The sequence below is a fragment of the Geospiza fortis genome, unplaced genomic scaffold (assembly GCF_000277835.1).
Source record: "Geospiza fortis unplaced genomic scaffold, GeoFor_1.0 scaffold10, whole genome shotgun sequence".
NCBI classification, from domain to species: Eukaryota; Metazoa; Chordata; class Aves; order Passeriformes; family Thraupidae; genus Geospiza; species Geospiza fortis.
In genome coordinates this window covers 4,783,806-4,804,604 of record NW_005054326.1, presented here as the reverse complement: position 1 = coordinate 4,804,604, position 20,799 = coordinate 4,783,806, and the positions used below count along the sequence as shown (strand labels likewise).

The following is a 20,799-nucleotide window of genomic DNA, read 5'->3' as shown; positions in this document are numbered from 1 at the left end:
CTTTATTTAGTAAAAAACTTGGTGGCTTTTTATATCTATATATTGTAAATATGAGCAAATCATTTAAGTGTCTGTGACACAAACTGTTGAAAGCTTTAGTAAGTGCATTGCTACTACTTTCTTTTTTAAAGATGATTTTTATTTTTATAACATTTTCCAGCACAAAGAATGCAAATAATCACAGAAATACTGTGGGTTTAAGGTAGAAAAGAAGGTCAGTTGATGCAGAAGTGGGGCTAAAGTTTTAGGGTTGTTTTTGTTTAAATAAATAGAAGGATCTGTGTTCCACTGGTGTATCTGAAGTAGTTCATTACAGTAGTTACTAGAATCCATGTAGATATTAATGCAAGGGGTTTGGTTTGTCCATTAAGTAACAAATAGCACAATATATTACAGTTTTGTGTTGAACATTATTTTACCTTTAATGAAACAGATTATCAACGAAGAAATTGGGAACTACCTGGTGACCTTTTGTGTGAATCTCTTTCAGGCACCTTTTTGGGCATACATCCTGGGTGCACTAGGACTTTTTATCTACCAGTCTCTGGATGCCATTGATGGGAAGCAAGCCAGAAGAACAAACAGTAGTTCTCCCCTCGGAGAGCTCTTTGATCATGGTTGCGACTCTATTTCCACAGGTAGCCTTCATTTACTGTCACCCATCCTGGTTTATAAAAGTTGCCTGTTTTCAGGAGCAGCTGATTAATCACAGAATTGTTGAAGTTGAAAAGGACCTCTGGAGATCATCTAGTCCAAACCCCTGCTCAGAACAGGGTTTTTAAGGATAACTTCACCATCTCCTGCCCTTTGCATCCCTGGCCAGTTACAGGGGGTATTTTAGAGGTTCCTTTGGCTGATGTTGGGTAAGATGTGTTCTGCTCTTACTTAACTGCATCTTCACGTATTCCCCCTTAGGAGTAAGGTGCCAAAGTATCAGTTTGGTAATAGGGCATCCAGCCTTGCCCTATTACAAGAAGGGTAATTTATATTCCTTAAAAGAAATAGTTTTAAAAAAGTTGGGAGTCCTTAACAAGGAAGCCTTGCTGAGTTTCACTTTCCATAGCTGACCTGCTCTTGGTGCCAATGCCTGTAGTTCAGTAAAGCTCAATGGCTGAGACAGTTGCTCTGGGAATTGGTACCTTCTTTATGTGTCACTTCCCAGAGAAGTGCAGCTGCCAGACTCCCTGAGCTTGGCCCTTCAGCTGAAGTTGTTGGTGTTGCAAAGAACATGAGATGACAAGGCCAGGAGGAGGGAGAACAACCACTGTAGGCTAGAGGGCAGGGCCCTGCCTTGGCAGAAAACGAGTGCTGTGTTTTGGTTGCTCCTGCCAGGACTGCCCCTGAGGGTCAGCTACTCAGTAAATTAGCAGTCATAGCATTACTTTGTTAGAGTGATGTAAAATGTCCTGTGTTTTTATTTATTTATTTATTTATTTAATTTCTTTTAACTTCAAGCAAAGAGGATATATGATTAACTATTCATTTCTGCTTTTCAGTATTTGTTGTCCTTGGATCCTGCATAGCAATCCGACTAGGATCGAATCCTGACTGGTTGTTTTTCTGTTGTTTTGTGGGACTGTTCATGTTCTATTCTGCTCACTGGCAGACATATGTATCAGGCATACTAAGGTTTGGAAAGTAAGTAGGTGTTACTAGAACTACATGTGGCTTAATGTCTGAGACTGCTAGCTCCTTGATTTCAGTTTCTTCTTAGTTTACTCCCTGCTTTCTCTTTTTCTTAGCTTCTTTCTCATCTCCCTTCCAATCCAGCAGACTTGTGTTTTACCTGAGAAGAACTTGAAACTCTGCATAATACTGAACTCTGCTGTTCTTTTAGCAGCTGATTTTTGCTCTGTATGCTTTGTTTGCATGCATTTGGCTCTTTTTTTCTGCAGATTTGTTGTCAGAACCCATACAAGCACTGTGCAGGCTCAGGCCAGAGGTCTTGTTTACATTGCAGACAAGTGCCCTGTGTAGGAGTAGGGACTGAGCAAGGATCTGGGTACCTCCCTTTGTAATCTCCCAGCGTAGAACAGTTTCAGCCCCAGGGAACTCTAAACCACATGCATTTTAGAAAAATTCTCCTGTCAATGGGTTTCCCTTTCATAGGCATGTTCAGTCTTCCTTGGAATGAACTCTCTGCACCCATTGCATCCTCAAGGAGTTCCACAGATCTGTGGCAATGCTTGAAGAATTAATTACCCTACGTTTATGTGAGGGCCTTTGTAAAATCTGGCTCATACTGGCTTTGATGTCCTTTAGATTTTGTGTTAGGTCAGTTCTAGAGACTGCTGTGATGCTATTCATGACTTGATAGAAATTTTACCTGTTTTAGTGCAGCATAGGAGGACAAGTTATGACATTAATGTAGAAGACAATAATTTCAGTTTGACTGCTAATAATGCAGGGATTGCTGCACCCTTCTATGCTTGGGGTAGTGCCTGGCCATGGCCTTTTGCTGGTTTTAAGGAATGAGCTTTGCTTTAGTATAATTACTTCTGAAAAGAGGAAAAGTCTGAGACTTCTGTGGCAGCAGAACTGAAAATAAGGGATACATGAAGGCTGTCCTGCTAATGCCAGTCACTTGCTAAATCACCTGTACATTGTCCTACTTAGCTCTGCTCTGCAAGAAGTGCCTTAGCAAATCAGCAGGCACACAGGCTGGTGACCAGCTATCCCTGCACATTGCATCAAATGCAGCTGTCTCTGTGATATTGATAAGAGCTCTCTTTGATTTGCTGGTAATGCATTTTACCACATTATTACATTTACCACTGTAATTCTTCTGCCTGCCTACACATTCTATTGTTTTTAAAGGACATCTTGTGCTGTAAACAAAAATACAGTGATGGCTGAAATAGGATACTTTCTGTCCATGACAGTAGGCTGCTCTGAAGGGAGGTGGACTAGGCCATGAGCTCTGGCCTTTTGCAGACATGACTGCTTTTCTGTACCTTTTATTCTTGCAAAAAGCATGAGAATGATTTCCCCACATGGGAAAGGCAGGGAGACTCCTTTACCACATAAAGATTTTGTAAAAACTTGGTGACTTCTACTTTAATGATAGTGTACAAACAGCTCAGAATGGCCTGCTGTTCTGTGGTTACTGTTCAAAGTTAAACAGACACAACTTTTCCATGAGATAACTTATTTCTGTCCAATGAAAACAGGTCACTTTTTTTTTCAAGGCTCCCAATTTTGTTTCTCTTAAGCATAGAGGTGTGAAGAAGGTATTAGTATAGTGCTCTAAATATGCTGGTACATAATAAGATGGAGGGAAGTTTTCACTGATGCTATTTCTCAATTAGCAGCACTTGATTTTAGAAATAAATCACAAATGAGGTTCTTAGTGCTGATGGCCAGGAAGGATTAGAGAGCTGAATAATGTGACACTGTCAGGTGTCTGAGTAAAGTCTTTGGGCTCTGATTTGGACTCTGTTGCCACCAACAGTCTGAGCCACTGTAAAATTAAGTATTAAATTTTGGCACAAGTTCAAGTTTGAGCCTCCTCCCCTCACCAGCAGTAACAAAGGCAATGCAGATTAGAAATCCTAGTGTTAACAGTACAGAGTGGGTGCTTTTGCATTAGGTAAGCTGCAAGTTCAGCAATGGCAGGGTGGATGTAACACTTCATCCCTGGCAGAGAAGGAAGAGCCCACTCCCAGCCCCCCTGTCCTGTGACACTCTGTCACTGGACCTCAAGCCACTTCATTAAATGGGCAGAAGGTGAAAAGCCTACACTGGACTGGGCAGGCTGGACTGGTTCACCTTATAGTCCAGTGAGCACTGCAATAAATAAAACTGAGGGATTGCAACATTTTAGGAAGAAGAGGACTCCCCATGCTCTTGGCTTTAAGAGGTGATGAGCACCTCAGCTTATCATCTAACTGCAGTTTAAACTCTGGATCCTCTAAGAGTCACAAGATTGTGATTAAATTTAGCATATTTTATCACCATATTTCGGATGAAAGAAGAGAGTTTTAACTGAGATTATCAAGTTCAGATAAATGTTTTCCATTACCCAAAAGATGATGCTATCTTCTAAAAATGTACTGCTTCCTGTGCAGATAGGTCATGTGTTAAGTAAGTAGCAATACAATTGGCCATAATACCTTAAAACAGCAAATTTTTTCCAACTGCTAAAAGAAATCATGAACATTCATTATTGGTGTTTGCTGGTAAGTTTAGTATGAAGATAAGATATCTGTCTCAAAACTTTTGGTACCATAAAAGGTACCTTTGATATGCACTTTTTTTGGTCATTATTTTAATTATTTATGTTAAAGCTTAAAAAATACTGGGTTTTTTTGGTTTTTTTTTCCTTGAGCCTTGGCTTCATGTGAGGTTTCATCAATTAAACACAAAAATAAAGAGTTGTCTGTCTTGTCTGAGGACAAAAAAAAGGGGAAATCTAGAGTCTGGACTTCGTAGGGCATACAAGGCCACCTTTCCTAAAACAGCTTTTATGGAGGAAAGCTAGATAGCAATTATATGTTCTCAGAAATATGGCAACCTGTCCACTGACTCAGTCCTCCCTTGTTTTGCAGGCTGTATCTGTCAAGTTTTCATGATATGAAGCTTAAAGAAATCCCTTCTTTCCCAGCCTGCTTGTTATAGTGTCTGCTTTTATATGCTGTGCTTTTAATGGAAATGTTTGATTGCATTTACTATGAGCTTACCTTAAACCTTGATTTGACATTTACACATCAACAAGTCTGTAAATTTGTACAGAATTCTCAAATAGTTAACAGTGTATTCATTAAAGTGTCCCCCTTTCAAAATTATATGTGGCTTGCTTCAGAAAAGGAGTATAGCTTTCATTTTAACTCTTAGCTAGAGATGTGTGTCTCCATATAGAGTAGCTTTCTCAGTCAAGGAAAGTAATATTCTGTATATATTTCTATCATTTGAAGTCCAGTTACTGGGGGTTTTATCCCCCCCTCCCTCTACACACACTTTACACTTAGAGCAAAAAGTCCTTGAACAAAATCTCTTTTTTTTTTCTCCTTTCACAGAATTGATGTAACTGAAGTTCAGATCACCATAACAATGCTGCTCTTGATAACTGCCTATGGAGGAACAGGATTATGGGACTATAAGGTGAGTGTATTAAGTGCTCAGAGTTCCTGTTGAATATCTTGTCAAGTTCCACAGTTCCTGTGGTATTTGAAGCTGCTCTGTGCAAGTACTATCAACACCTACCAGTTGTGTAATGTTGTTTTAGCTTATTGTACAACTGTAGGTCGTTTTAATGCCATAGTTAACTTAGATCTATTGGTGTGACCCCTGTGCACAGATTTATAGCTACACAGAGGAAAAAAGACCCCATCTGCCACATATAAACTTCTGATCTGGAGCTAGTACTCCACACATACTTGAGCTTCAGCAAATAGGGGTTTTTTCTGGTTTTATGTATTTAGTATATTTTATTGTAAGGCATACATTTCAGTTAAACAATTTATCTTAAAATTTAAGGATTAAATGCTTCAATTTAATGAAACTGTGGGATGAAGCCAGGGGGTTTTGGTTAAGTTATCCATATTTGTGTCAATGCAGATGTACTGATTTTTAAGAATTATGTCACAGCCATGTAAATGTAAATATTTATAGTTAATGCATTGTTTTCTGTGCCAAAACTTTTCCATATCAGTGGCTTTTATTCTGATCTTTAAAGATGCACTTTATTGGACCGTATCAAAAGATCTTCAACTTTCTAGGGCTTTTTACTCAGAAATTTATAGTTCTGATTGGTTATAGTGCAAAGAGCTGAGATTTACTTTTCCATACTATGGATTAACAATAGAAATGAAAACTAGTTCAAAAGTTTACTCAGCAATTAAGGAATGTTTAGCTAAACTTTGTTTCCTTTTCCCAGCCTTTTTTTTTCTGTTTTCAAAAAGCTTGTCCTCATGTTGGAAAGCAAAGTAGGTGCATTAAACTTAAGTTATGATTAATTTTTTCCTCACTATTAGAAGCTGTTGTAGTTATGCTGTATCACAAAAAAACTATATATTCAAAAAATGTAGTAAACAGTTTCCATTTATTACTTTTTTTTTAAATCCTCTGCTGCCTTTGGAAGTTTCCTTGACACTGAAATTGATTCCAAAAGGTAACTGTTAAATTAAAATTTGCATCTGGAGACTTTTCATGATAGTCCTATGATATGCAAAGGTACAGCATACAAATAATATGACAAAACACACAGCAGGCAGATGGTGTCTGTTTTTCCTGTGGATCAGTGTTGTTTTATCCAGTGGAATAGAAGGAACTATCCCTCTTCCTGCTCCCATATCATGGTGATTGATGGCAGTAGTCTGTCATGTTTTTGCTTGTGTGGTGAAAATATTTGAAGAACATATTAAGGAGGAGCAGACTAAGATCTAGCTGAATTTCAAGAACAGAATTTAAGTACTCAGTAGTGGAGTTTAAGCATTACAAAAGATACTTCATGTTTTCTTAGTAAGGAAACAAATGTTAAACACTGTTCTCCTGAACTTGTTCCCAGGAAAATGAGGGTTCAAATAAAACATTTTTTTAGTAGGTAAGAGTGGCTGCTTTAATCATTTCTTAAAAAAAGTGTTGTGTGCTTAACTTTTAATATCTTTCTCTTGTTTTGTTGTGGTTTGTTTGTTCTTTATTTTGGTTTTGTTTCTTTTGTGTTCTGCTAAGGTCCCTTTGCTGGGCTTAGAACTGAAGTTCTTTGCAGTTATTGGCATCTTGTGTGGAACAGCACTTTCTTTTTTCAATTACTTCCGTGTCATCTTTGGTGGAGGGGTTGGAAAGAATGGATCTACAATAGCAGTAAGTTGCTCTAAAAATTCAATTGAGGTTTGAGTAATTTATGCCCATAGTTTATTATGTTTCAGATGATTCATAAGGGTTTTATTTGTTTAAGCTTTTAAGCAGACAGGCATGTGAGTGTTAGGCTAAAGCAAAGTTTCTTATCTACTTTCTCTCTGCCTGTTACTGGATTTCTTCTGTCATGGGAACCAGCAGTGAATTTTCCTAAAAAATTGATTAGTGGTCAAAAGGTACTGCAAAGGGTGCTAAGAGCAGTAACATAATACTAATGGATTTTGACAAGTTTTGACAACTCTGGTTTTGTTTAATGGGATTTGAAATATGTATAAAACTTGGACTTACCATGTGACTGAAGTTTAAAACAAATTTTCCATCCCTTTATATCTTAGGGAACAAGTGTTCTTTCACCAGCCCTGCACATTGGACTGCTTATCACACTGGCCATTACAATTTATAAAAAGTCTACAACTCAGCTGTTTGAAAAACATTCTTGCCTGTATGTCTTGACATTTGGGCTTGTGAATGCCAAAATTTCACAGAAGTTGGTGGTAAGTCAGTCCTAAACCTCCTAAACTAATCTGGTTCTTGGCTAAACACTTATTGGATCAGGGGGAACAGTTTTCCTGTTTTGCTTTGCTCCGTATTACCAGATTCATAGTGATCAAGACACTGAACTAGACTCAGGGCTCTACTGAGAGATTATATGTGACACTGATGAAAACACGTATTTGCTGTTGAATGGACTGGTTAGGACTTTCAGTTAACTTACTCCTAGAAATGCACTTACTGTCTGTTGTTAACATCCTAACTCTGGTCTCTTAAGGCTTACTAACAGTGCTGTGGCTTCTCCTTTAATTATCTGAAATAAGAATTTACTGTGATCATTAAAATGAAGAGAGAAACTTTTCTGTCTCTATTCTATCTTTTCAGTCTTTGTCTTTTTTGTACATAAAACACTCCTCAATGGATTAAAAAAATTGCCTTACTACAAATTTACCAACATCAATAATCCAGAGAGATGCTTTTATTTTTCCTCCAAAGATGACATTTTTTGAACACTAGAAAATAGGTATTCCGCAGCCTTTCTTACTAAACAGTGAGAACAAGTGTTGCCACCTAAGAAAAGGTCTGCTTCTTAGTTAACTTTTGGCTAGGGAAAACTAAAATTAAAAAAAAAAATTCATAGTATTTGTTTTCAGTAATACACTTGCATAGTCTTACAGTTTGAATACAGTGCTGGAAAACTAGAGAGTGGGGAGCTCCTGCGTGTAGCTGAAGTGCATGGGTATAGATGTAACTTCCAAGAGGTCATTGCTAGGCAAGAATGTGATGCCTGTTTGCTGGTAGTTAAAACAATCTTGCAGGGATGCACTTTTTAATTTTTATTTTTTTCAAACATAGGTGGCTCACATGACAAAAAGTGAAATTTGTCTTCAGGACTCTGCATTTATTGGGCCAGGACTTCTGTTTTTGGACCAGTACTTCAACAGTTTCATTGATGAATATATTGTTCTGTGGATAGCATTGGTAAGTGTTTTATACTTTTTCTCTGGACCGTGCTTTAAGGAATGGATTGAGAATTGTCCCTGTCATTCTGCTCTGCCATTTCTGACTTGCTCACATTTCTGCTGTCACTGCAGAGGGAGTGCGGGGTACCAAGTAAATATGTTTTTGGGAGCTGGCTGGCTTGCTTTCCTTGGAACACAGAAATGAAAGTAAATTTATAAATCTCTCCTGAAATTATGCTTTAGTCCATGTGGATTTTTAAAAGTCATTCTGTGAACTGCAGACAAATGGTTTTTAACAGATGTTTTAAGTGTTTAGTGCTGTTAAGATGTTGGGTTTTGTGATGGTTTTATTTTTAATTCTAAACTAGATCACTCTGCAGCTGTATGTTACAATGGATGCATTTATGTTATGCTTGTCACTTAGATAAATTCTGATTGAAGTGTAGCATATTTATAGTAGGGACAATTTTAAAAAATTGATTTTTTTAACCTGTTCTGTTTTGTTCTTTTGAAGTTCATATCCTTGTTTGATATGCTGAGATATGCCAGTGGTGTGTGCCTACAGATTGCTGCTCATCTTCATATACATGTCTTCAGAATTTCATCTCATCAAGCTCCTGAGCAGGTTCAAAACCATAATGACTGATTAAATAAGTCAAGGACAAGAGAAGACGCAGTTAGGGGAATGAAGCAGCAGCCTCTGTGTTTTTGGGAAGACAGATTAAGCATTTGAAGAAAACAGTTTTATGAGAAAGTTGACTGTGTTTCAGACATTACCAGATGTTAGACTTAGTAGGTACAAAGTTCTGCAGATGCTGTTGTACTCTTGAACCAGTATTTCCCTGTGTTTCAGACCACAAATACTACATTTGAAAATGTTGCCATTTCCTGTTAGGTAACTTTAATTCTGTACTTCTCTTCTGGTGAATGTAGATGCAAACCAAGGTGCTACCAGCCAGAATTCGAAGAGGAATTTCATGTCTTATCTTGTAGCATTGGGTTCTAAAGTTTTGTTGGAACTGCTCTAAAGTGGTTGTCAGATGTTCCAATGAATTCAATCCTGCATTATTAAGACTGGTAAAATGAGGCAGCCATGACCTAAAAATCACTCATTCTCTCCTCTGGTACTTCTAAGGAACAAGCTCTTGGATAAAGGAGATAAAGGAGGTACAGCTCAGGAAAATTTTCTTCTGATTCAAAGTACTGTTATGAGTGCCTTTAGAATTCATGCATTCTCTAAGTACATAACCTACTGCTACCACATGGAACTTTAGCTTGCACTTTCTTTCAAGGCCAGTTTCTGGTTCTGTGGTCACAGTAAGGTCAGTCTCATTGTACTTCACCCTTATCTAGACTACAGCTAGCTGTGTAAGGAGAGGACTGACTTTAGGCACCCTAACTTGTATCTGTAAGTCTACACAAGTGAAGGACAAAGCTCATTGATAAACTCCAAAGCCTGTGGCTCCAGCCCTGCAGCCCACCTTTCTGTATTTCCCTCTCTGGTCTTTTTGCTAACCCTGTGTTCAATTACCTTACAATTGATCCTATTGTCTCGTACCTACCACTGTACTTTATCCAAACAAAAGGGCACAAAACTGAACCATAATGTAAAACTCTCCAAAACAGGAACTCAGGCCCAATATCAGCTTCTTTCTTCAAGAACTGACCCACTGGGTAACATAATATATGTAACAAGGGGGCTGTTGCCATTATAGAAAAGCTGAATGAAAAATTGATTACTTGCACACAAACCCCATACATAAGCTCCTTTCAAGAGGTACTACTTGAATATGGTTTATGTAAAAAGCTGTTGAATATAAGTGTGCATTACTCTCTCCAGTTGCCGATATGTACCTGAGCTTCTGAGTTAATGAAGTCCTTCCTGAACTGCCCAATAAAGAATGCCATGGTTTGTTTTAAAAAGACTACCACTGCTTATTAGTTCGAAAATACTTCCTGAGGTGTTTAAGGAACTTTTAAAGTGGTGTATTGTCTGCTGGTCTGGAGGAAATAAAATACATCCACCACCCTCCTGCCTAAGAAGAATATAATGATCATTTTGAAGATCTGTTGCTGTAACAGTTACTGCTAAAGGACTACAACTCAAAGTGACTAATATAAATTCAGAATGAATCCTAATACTCCTGTTTGAGACTGGAAATGACACAGCATCTGCACATGAACCCAGGCTGTGGTCAAATAGAAAGAAGATGGTAATGACCATTTTACTTTGGCTGAATACAGTAAGCAAATTAACCTCCTGATGAAAAGACACAGGCAACATCTTAAGAGTGAAATGAGTCAGTTCTCCACAATGGTCAAAACTGTGTGCTGGCATAGCAGGTATAGGTAGCTTTGAGGATATGACTGAGGTATGTGGATAATAGGAGACTAATGCAGAAATCACTCAGAAAATCAGAACCATGACTCAATACTAACAAATAAAACCAGAAGCAGGAGGTAATGCTAACAAATAAGCTCCTGTTGAAGATCTGAAGCAGAACCTGTCACCTATTTCATAGCCTCCTGTCACTGGCCTGAGAGGGCTAGGACTCAGTAATTACAAAGCAGCATTGTTACTGGTTACCATGAGAGGCCCATATCCCCTCATGCATCAGTGTAGCAGTATAACTCCCATGTTTGCTCCTGTCCTGAATTCTGGCAGGGGCAGAACAAGAAGTTCTATACTCATTATAACAAAAAAGCTGAAGTTAATGCAAGTTAGCCATCACTAGTTTGGCTTCCAGACATGGAGAACCACCATCAAATGACTTGACTCAAAATGCTCATAGGCTGAGAAGATAAATATGGTTTTGAAACACATTGTTGTGACAACATCACATTTGGTGTGTGTGGGTGTGTGGATGTTTTTTATCTACTGTTGTATTAAATCAAAACATTAAATATGTTGGCAACTATCTAATTTTTAAAAGTAGATATTCAGATGTTATGCTTTTCTGTAAAAACAAACTGCATGTGCACTAAGCCAATTGTTTAGTTTATACTTACTGTAATGAGCTACATGCAAGATAAATGCTTTACCCTTAAAACTCAGGCCTCCCTAAATTGCTAGTCATTTGGAATTGCAAAAAATAATATTCCATCTCAAAGGCTTGTAATAGCCTGTACTAAATAAATGAGGTAAATTTCTTCTAGCAGTGGTTCTACAGAAAGCAGACCCCAAAATGCATAATGTTTAATTATTGTTACTTGAGCGGGTACATGAAACTCATAATTTAACTAAAAAAAACCTCCATTTGCTGGACAAATTACAGCAGTTTATAAATCTCATACTAATACAGAGATAGTACAATGTCTAGACTAACAAAAGAGTTAACAAAATTTACTTCAATTTACCATAATACACATCATTAAACAATTCTGTCTGAGCTATGTCATACCCTGTGAATTGTTATAACAGCTAATATATCAGCAGACTAATTGAAACTGTGACAATCTGCAGCTTGTTAGAAATGCTTCTATTTGCAAAATGTACCTAAAGGCCTCAAGTTATTATGTAAAGTCTGGGTAATGCATGTTTCATTAATTCTTCCCCTTGTCACAATTTGGTATATAAAAGTGAAACTATTTGAAGTCCAGTGCTATTGGAAGTGGCCATGAAATTTTTAAAAATCAACTGAACAGACAGTGAATGGTTTGGGGTCCATACTGCCCCCCAGTAATAGAAGTTTACTAAGATATGTTCTTACAACATGAACAGAGAAGATTAGAACAATCTAGGAAGGAGTGTAATAGGAACCTTGAAACATTTAAATCTCAACATCCTTCTAATGCCTGTACTTGTATCGTGTTACTTAGGTACAAGTTGCTCCTCCACTGAGCCATCAGAATAACATGGACTGAAGAGACTTGCGAACAGTTGCCATCTCCTGCTGTTGCTGTCACAAGAAAAGGAGATAATGCTGAACAAATGCTGTATAAATATGATTTCTTTGAATTAAATGAATGTCAAATGACTTTTAATTGAATGTTCTATTTTTGCATTTAACTAACTTCATAGATCTATACTCACAGTGTCCATCATAATCTTCTTCTGCAACAGCGCCATTTCCTTGCGAAGTTCATTTTGGGCACCAGCCAGAAGATTTTCATTGCTCTTCTCCAGCTCTTCCATGCTCTGAAGTTAAGGATAATATTAATTCAGAACTCCTCAGTGTCAAGCAGTTAATTTAAAACAACCAAACAAACCAAGAATTATTCATACTACAATTTAATTTTTACAGTGGTCACAGATAATTGATGAGTTTGTCACAAACTTGGCAGAGGAATCACACAGGACTTCATACTCCAGTCTACATTCCTATTTAAACAGTATGTACCCTGGGAAGAGGATAGAGCCCTCCAGTCAGCCTCTGTGAGGTCTCAGCTACTTTTTCTGCATTTCATATAAGATAAAAATTCTACAGGAGGAGATTGAACAGACATCTGTCAGGAATTCAAAGGGTTCAATATTATGACAACCTTGCTGGACTTGAAGTGAGGAGTATAAACCCCACTGCGCTTCTTTGCACACTTCTCCCCAAATAAGCCAAAAAAAAGTCCCTGGTTATCTTCCCTTTTTTACATACGATTACACTTACCTCTGTGTATGTGTCTAGTTGCATTTTCCTTAATTTGTATTTATTTAAGCTTATTTGAGGTTTGACTTCTAGCTTTCGATATTTTTTGAGGAGAAAAATCAAAGTGATACTTGACCTTCTGTTCAGTTTTTCCTCTTTGATGGTGACATTTTTGACATTTTGGAACAGTTATTATTTATTAATGCTTCTGTAATATACTCAGTAAATTTTGATTTTTTTAAACTAAGAGTTGCTCCATTTCAGATTTATTTTTATCAACTACCAGGCTTGGAAAAAACCCAAACCAAACACCAAGCTTATCATAACTGAAATTTCAAAACCAGCTAGGAAATTACTTGAACTGAAATTAAGGTTTGTCAGAAATTGATGGACTTGAATCTGCCCTGTATAGTGGCAGCTGGTGAAGCCACACCTGGAGTGCTGGGTCCAGTGCAGACTCCTGAGGACAAGAAAGACATAATCATACAGGATAGATTCCAGCAAAGGGTCATGAAAAGTATTAAGGCACAGAAGGTTTTCTCTTGTGAGGAATGCCTTTAACTAAAAAAGTAAAATTTTTGTGTGGTTGTACTCAAAACAGTTTTTTTGCTTGCTGTCTGGTATGTTACTTACTTTGTTAAAGAAATACCTAACAACTTGAAACACTAAATTAATATAGCTTTCTTACGTGATATGATAAGGATCAGCTGCTTTCCAAGAAAAAGATTTACCTTTAAGAATTGCTCATAGAGTTGCTTAATGGTCTTCAGTCTCTGACTTTGAACTATTCTTGCCTGTTGAAAAACCTTTTGTTGCTGACGAAGCATATTCTGAAGCAGAAGCAAAAGAAAAATGTAATTCCATCAGTTGTTAAGCAGAGTGCTCGGACAGCACACCAGTTTCATTTTCAGAATCAGAAAATCTTCTATTGGAAATTTGTGCCTTATAATGTGGATCTCTGCCTGGAGAAGTTATCCTGGCTTTTATTAATCAAAGTAAGACTGAAGACTGGATTAAGCCCCAAGTCACCTCCTGAGGTCTCTTGCAACCTGAATTATCCCTGTAAAATCTCATGAGGATTGCCATGCCCCACAGCTTCTTAGAGTATCCTAGAGGAATGTGCTACCTAGGGAAAAGCAAACCTTGCAAATGTTGGAAGTACAAACAGAGCAACAGCACATGATTACATTCCATTGTATAGCTCCTATCGTCTTTCAGTGATCAAATTCTCTTACATTTATTATATACAGGCATATTTTTAGCATACATTTTTTAAGGAATGTATGCTAAAAAACAACTACTTTCCTTTATTCCTTTGTTCCCTGAACCCAAAGATTATGGATGGAGAGAAACAGCACATGTCTTTCTTCTCCTTAAATGGTCCTTGCTTTTCTCAAGCCGTATGCTGGCCTAGGGCATCACTTAACAGTGTTTATAAACTTGCAATAAAGTTTATAAATGCACCTCTCTTCCCAAACTTAAACAATCATATATTTATATTTAAACTACATTAGTGTTTTTACATTTCTTGAGTATTGAAACAACAGTATTCCCTCCTTGTGGAAAATACAGTGAAGTTCCCACCATGCTGGAAACTCACCGCTAGTTTTTCTTCCTGCTCCTCTGCCTTTTGCACATCTACATCCCACTGCTGAAATAAAGTCAGGAACTGCTGGGAGAACTCATGATTGAGCTTCTGCCTATAAACAGACACTGTCTGTAAGTGTGACAGATGCTACAGGGAATTACAAGGAAAGCTAAGGTTCAACATACCAATGGAACAGAATAAAAGCTGGCATAGATAAAGAAATAGGCTACTTTGACATCTGATCCCATTTCAATACTGTATGTTTTGAAAAACTGAACACACACATACACTGAGTGGATGTGGAATACATCTATAGAGACAGCACTCCCATAAAATACTGGTTAAAAAGAACTTGTAACAACTCTTCTTCCTAACAGTGTCAAGTTTTCTGAGATTTACCATGTTTTTCTAATTCAATTACAGGTGGTTGCTTTAATATAAGGTGTTTACATTGCAAAACTGATAAGCTCATTTCTTAAAATTTTGTCCATACAAGTTTCAAATACAAATAAATGTAGAACAACACCAAGACAGTTACAAGTATTGCTGACTTTTAGTTTTTAACTGTCTCTTTTTTCACTTACTCTATCTCTGGTATCAGATGTAGTAATTAAATACACCTTAAGAGGTGAGAGGAGTGTTAAGGAAGGTGAAAGTTATTTACTTTCTTAACCAGAATGATATTAAAGTTTTACTGAACATTTTTCAGTTTTCAAGTAGAAACAGAAAATTCCAAAGTGGGGAACCCCTCCCCCACATTGTTTTAAAATACATAATAACATCAAAGGTCACTGTCCATAAAGATAAAAGTAAGCCCCACTCTTTAATGTACCTTGCTCTTAGAGCTCCAAATCTTAAATTTGTCTGTTCAACAGAGAATGTGCTAAATTATTACTGTCACATTAACAAAGTGGACACAATTGAAGGCAGCAGAGGCCCTGAGCAGATGTTTAACATTAGATACAGTACTTGCTATTGCAAGGTGACAGACCAGCTATCCATGCTGTCACCCAGAAGGGAATCTAGTTCCACAGGCTTGGAAACCAAGAGGAAAGGTCACCTTTGCTCCTGCTGCGTTTTCCAAACATGTTCAATCTTCTGGTTACTGGTTTTGAGTGAGGCTTTTGTGTACATTTCTAATCGTTTCCTCTTAGCTAAGAGAGCCTTGTTAATGTCAGCTGAAAGCCAAAGAATATTTAGAAATTAGGCATACTGGATATGCATTAAAAAGGCTGATGAGTTACACTTTGGAGAAGCAAATGAGGTGTGTTCTAGCAACAAGAAGCTGGTGTGATCTGATGTGGTGATGTCCCTCAGCCTGCTGGTGGCACTGGTGTGAATGCTGTTTCTTTATGCCTGTCACACATCCTAACCAACACCTGTTTCAGAGTCATATGCCAATTTCTTGAATTTCAGAAATAAATTAAGGTTAGCATGTGGTTACTATCCCTGTGAACATACTGAATGAATGAATAACTATTTTTATACTTCAGAGAGACAGTACTTTTAAAGTATTAATATAAGTTACTGTGTTTGTTTCACTTCAGTTTACATTTGGAGATTTATCAAGTCACAGCTTAAGATTAATACAGTAATTTGTTTTCCTTCTCACTGTAGATTGCAGGAAACATCTGTCAAACTCTAATTTGCTGAGACATCTGTCTCTGCTAATGCCAAACCCACTATTTTGTGCAGACAGCATCCTCTCTCTGATCCATTCATTCTCCCTCCTTCCCATCCTTCCTTTCTTTCCTTTTTTGAGTCTTAAATTACAGTCATAACTTTTTAGCATTGAAATCCTCCTTTTATCTGAATTGCCAGATCTCTAATACCATTCTAATATGTAATAAAAAAATTATAATTTTGTGACAGCCAGAAGTCCTAATTTGTGGATTAAGGAGTCACTCGAGCTTCTCTTTCACCTTAAATTTGATGTGCAAGTAATGACTGTACAGGTTTCCTTTATTACATACAATTAAAGTATTATTCAGTTACTGAGTGTATAATGCTGGCATTAAGATGGTTTCCCTTCCTTCCACAGCTTTTTGATGACTGCTTACTCTGTGATGGGTATTGTTCATTCTCTACAAATGTTAGAAGTATTTTTTCTCTATCCTGTCACTCTCTAGAATTCAGCTGGTAATTTAACTAGGTAAAGCCACCTGAGGATCTGATTATGACTACACTAAACCCTGCTGGGTGACACACACAAATTGCTCATCACTGGATGACCAGCATTACTTCCCCTCGTTATCTGGCTGTTCCAGAAACTCATATTCCTTCTGACTGCTGAAATTCTCTTACCTGCTGATTCCCTGTTCTCTGTATTTCTGGAAGTGCTAAGTACAGACTGCTCTCTCATTCTGTATCACAACTAAATTCTACTTCCAAAATTGCTAGAATTAGAACTGTTTGTTCTCTTTTGCTGCTTATATTAACATTTACATTTCCCTTATTTCTCACTCAAGTCTTGCCATCCCTAGTATCCTCTATGCCAGTGTAACAAAAAATTGAGTGAGAACAACAGCAAACTGCTATTGTCCCTTTTCTCTACAATATATTTACTACCTTTTAAACTTCATCTTAAAATTGGAATTGATTATCCAAAGCACTCATGCATCTTTCCCTTTTCCTTTGTAATTATCTACACTTACAAGCTGTGACTCATTTATATGCAGATATTCCCTCCTCTTCTTTCCCTCTGCTCTCCTTAGATATAACTTTTTTTTTCCTGCTTTATTCAGAAATGCTGGAAAGTGCTGCAGAGACTTAGTCATTTCACATAAGTCTTGGAAGTTATTTTATGGTGAGTTATTACTGCCCACTCTGCAACTATATTTTATTTATTAGAATGTAAATGTACTTACCTCCAAATCTCTCCAACATATTCTGTACTTCACCCCTACAAAACAGTGTTTCAAATTTTTATTTGCCCATTTTCTGACTTTAGACCTGTTGAATATGCTTAGAACTAATTTTATTCACATGCTTATTACTTCTAAGCAGTAACAGAACTGCCACAAGATCATTTTACTCCTTCTCCTGTGAGGAGATTTCTTTTTCAGATTAATTTGCCTTTTTTTTAATACAATGCTAGAATCTATTAGCTACTCCCCAGTAAAGAGGCACTGTTATATAAAGAGGCACTTAACATGCCTTGAGTAAGGGGAGTCAGTAAAGACAACTGATTATTCCCTATAACAAAGAAAACAAAATCTGTATTTGGAATACCAAATGAAAACAAGTCCCGCTCAGTTAGCTTGACTGGCACAGTAAAAAATCCCAAGGCAAATAATTTCAGGGTTGTTTTTGCAGCATCTTTAAGATGGTAACACCAGTGTGTAAGGCAGTGTTACAATACAGTAAAAACAGTATCTTCAACCTAACAGTTATAATCTGCTTGGAAACTCTTTTAGCATGTACTTTTTTATTACATTTACACTGTCCATGAATATTAGATTTGATTAATATTTATTCACTCTCCATGAAATAAAAATAATTTATTTTCCATGCAATATGTAGATTGTTTAAAGTATTGCTAATATCTTCAAGCAACTAAAATGAGAAGAAAAAAGTTAATAGGATTTAATGACATTATCAACAATTAAACAAGTAATCTTTTAAAAGAAATTTTAAGAATACACAAATATATCAATTTTTTCTGCATGTTCAATAGAAACTACAAAGAAACGGAAGAATTACAGTTTTAAAATGCCTTTTTTTTAAATTCTTTTTTTACCTACCACTACTGTATTATCTATCAATTGATTTTTTAATCGAATACTAAAAAAACCCAAACCAAACCTAAACAAGGCAAAAATAAGCATAGTGAATAACTGAAGTCGGTATCTATTTAAGACCTGCTTATTTTGGAAAAAGCCCCCAAATATCTAACCTTACCCCACATCATCTGGAACCACATGAGTATTCACCAGAGGTCTTTTCTTTCCATGCTTGTCCATTACTGGTATGTCACCTTAAGGAGGAGCATAGAAATATTTACAAAAACACATTTTGTGTTGGTTGTTCACATTATTAAAAGTGCAATTACTTTTCTGTAATGCTATTTCTGTAATGCCCATGTCTCATGGTCAGTTCCCATCAGTAACACAGGCAGCTCCTGTAACTCTGAGTCTGGAGCTGGCAGAAGGTGAATTGCTCTGCAAGGCCAGACTGGAGCTGGCACTGCTCTGAGTTCTCTGCCCTGGTCCCAAATAGTTTTACTTTCTCTGGCCACTACTACACCATTACTCACAACTCACAATATAGCAATCATGAGAAAGCTAAAAATAACAGAAAAAATTTATAAAAGTCCAATCTGAATTTACTGTAAAAAAGATACTGTAATTCTGCACCTTTTAAAAGAAAAATTACAAATAGATATTATTTTGAAAATTACCAATCAAAATGACACAGTAGGAGCCTGGTGGTCTTTGGCATTACAAACCATGCTGTGCTCAGTCCCTGGCTAACTCAGAAGTTCTTCCCTTCTTTTCATAATCACAAATGTGATAAAATTCACATTTTACAAATGTCCTAAAAATTTCATATAAGCACCTTCTCTAATATCTTCCTCTGATCCACTCAGTTCTTTTCTTTCCTCCTCAAAGTCAAAAGTAGGTATGGTCTGATCTTCCTGTGCTGGTTTACCAGCTTTTCCTCCATGCTTTCTTCCTGATGGTGCCATGGTGAGATCTTTACCTACTGAAACAGTATATTGTATTTGTGACATAACTTCCTCCAAAATAAACTGGAAATAAATATGTTCTCATGCTTACCTGGACCTATTATGGGTATCTCTTTAACAGTCTGCACCTGTAAAGATATGCAAGCAGTCAAACTGGTTTAGTTTTGAGGCATTCCACAGCATTACCCATCAGTGATGCTTTTAAAAACATGCTAAAAAAATGCCAGGGCTATTGGGAACATACTTGATTCTGCTGGAAAAAAAAGATAAAGTACCCATTTTCTTAAGATGTCTGCCAGCTTAGCGTCCATAAGGTTTATTACACATTTTGTCATATCCTGTACTGCATTCCCCAAAAGATACGCCAATATTCTACTGTCCAAAACAGAGAAACGATAAGCCATAGAGAACAATGTGATCCTACAAGCCATCCCACACTTTAAAGTCAAATATACATATGCTTATGCCATTTTTTAAAATCCTGAGCAACTTCCAGGTTCTGATTTATCTTTCCTTATAGCTATTACACCTCTGCATTCTGTAATGTAAGTAATGCCATTTCTATACTGGCAAACATGTTACACATAATCTACCCTCTTAAAAAAATATTCATTTATTTACTTTATTAAACCTCTCATTCTAGACACAATCCAACAATGCTAGAAATATCAGTAAGTTTTCCACTAGCCAGGGCAGCGAGAGACCTAAAAATTAAGTTCACACATGAAAATTGAGAACTTCATTAAAGAAATTTTGAATTTCAAGGACTGTGAGGTCCCCTCAACATTATCAACTCTCTCACACACCTCAGTTTTCTATTTCTGTTTTTGTTGGTTTATTTTTATTTTTAGTTATTTGTCACTAGATGTGAAAATGTTTTTTAGTTCCAAATTCCATGTACAATCCATGTACAAACATGGCCACACTACGCTAAGGAAAGAGTAGTTTTTAATACCGAGCTTTTTCTGAGGTTGATGCTTCTCTATGTAGTATATAGAATTTTAGATTTTACAAGTGTCTTGAAAAACAAGCCTCTTTATTGGAAAAGACTGGAAAATCAAAAGACTTTGCATTAGAATTATCCTCAAATGAGAAAAAATTGCCAAGACTTAATCTGCTTTTCGACTACTGACTGTTGAGGACATGATGTAAAGGAGGAGAGTGCTGGGCCATAATGTCTAGCTGTGCCTGTCCCTGTGCTGCCAAGGCACTTTTAACTTTGAACTGCAAGCATCTATTTTATCTGAGATACTGACACTTTTCTTTGTATTAAAAATCAGTTTACAAAGCAGAACTTCTCAGTCCCCCTCAACTAGGTATAAAACAATCCTGTCACCTCACAAGCCCAAGCAGCCCCCGCCCATCCCGTGTAGGTGCCTGTTTTAGCCGATCTGAGTGTCTTCAATCCACAGCTGTATATTTTAACAGTGATTTTTAGACAAACTCACCTCTTTTTTTTTTCCACCCTGCCCCAAAATGATATTAAACAAACGGGTGGTTGTGCGGGGCTTTCCACCGTGGGGACCCACCTCAGAGCAGTCAGGGAGACTTGGGCCCTCAGCTGCAGCCTGAGGGGACGCACAGGCGGCAGCGACAGCGCTGCTCGCACCTCCCTTCGCAGCACAGGGAAGCCCG

At 37.2% G+C, this 20,799-nt stretch overlaps 2 protein-coding genes across 2 annotated transcripts in view; one reads left to right on the top strand and one right to left on the bottom strand.

Annotated features, from left to right (window-relative positions):
- CHPT1 (choline phosphotransferase 1) overlaps positions 1 to 13,136 on the top strand; it is a 20,402-nt gene extending 7,266 nt beyond the window's left edge. The window contains exons 2-8 of the mRNA XM_031057016.1: positions 491 to 638; positions 1,497 to 1,638; positions 5,016 to 5,100; positions 6,670 to 6,801; positions 7,191 to 7,349; positions 8,203 to 8,328; positions 8,824 to 13,136. Of these exons, the coding sequence (XP_030912876.1) occupies positions 491 to 638; positions 1,497 to 1,638; positions 5,016 to 5,100; positions 6,670 to 6,801; positions 7,191 to 7,349; positions 8,203 to 8,328; positions 8,824 to 8,955 (924 nt within the window). The 3' untranslated portion in view covers positions 8,956 to 13,136. The remainder of the gene's footprint in view (positions 1 to 490; positions 639 to 1,496; positions 1,639 to 5,015; positions 5,101 to 6,669; positions 6,802 to 7,190; positions 7,350 to 8,202; positions 8,329 to 8,823) is intronic.
- On the bottom strand, positions 11,963 to 19,164 carry SYCP3 (synaptonemal complex protein 3). The gene is made up of 8 exons (XM_005421053.2): positions 19,035 to 19,164; positions 18,378 to 18,453; positions 17,345 to 17,379; positions 15,538 to 15,655; positions 14,490 to 14,589; positions 13,621 to 13,719; positions 12,343 to 12,447; positions 11,963 to 12,208 (listed from the first exon to the last, which is right to left on the bottom strand). The coding sequence occupies exons 1-8, from the start codon at positions 19,162 to 19,164 to the stop codon at positions 12,155 to 12,157; spliced, it is 717 nt and encodes a 238-aa protein (XP_005421110.1). The 3' UTR covers positions 11,963 to 12,154.
- Between the last annotated feature and the right edge of the window lie 1,635 nt (positions 19,165 to 20,799).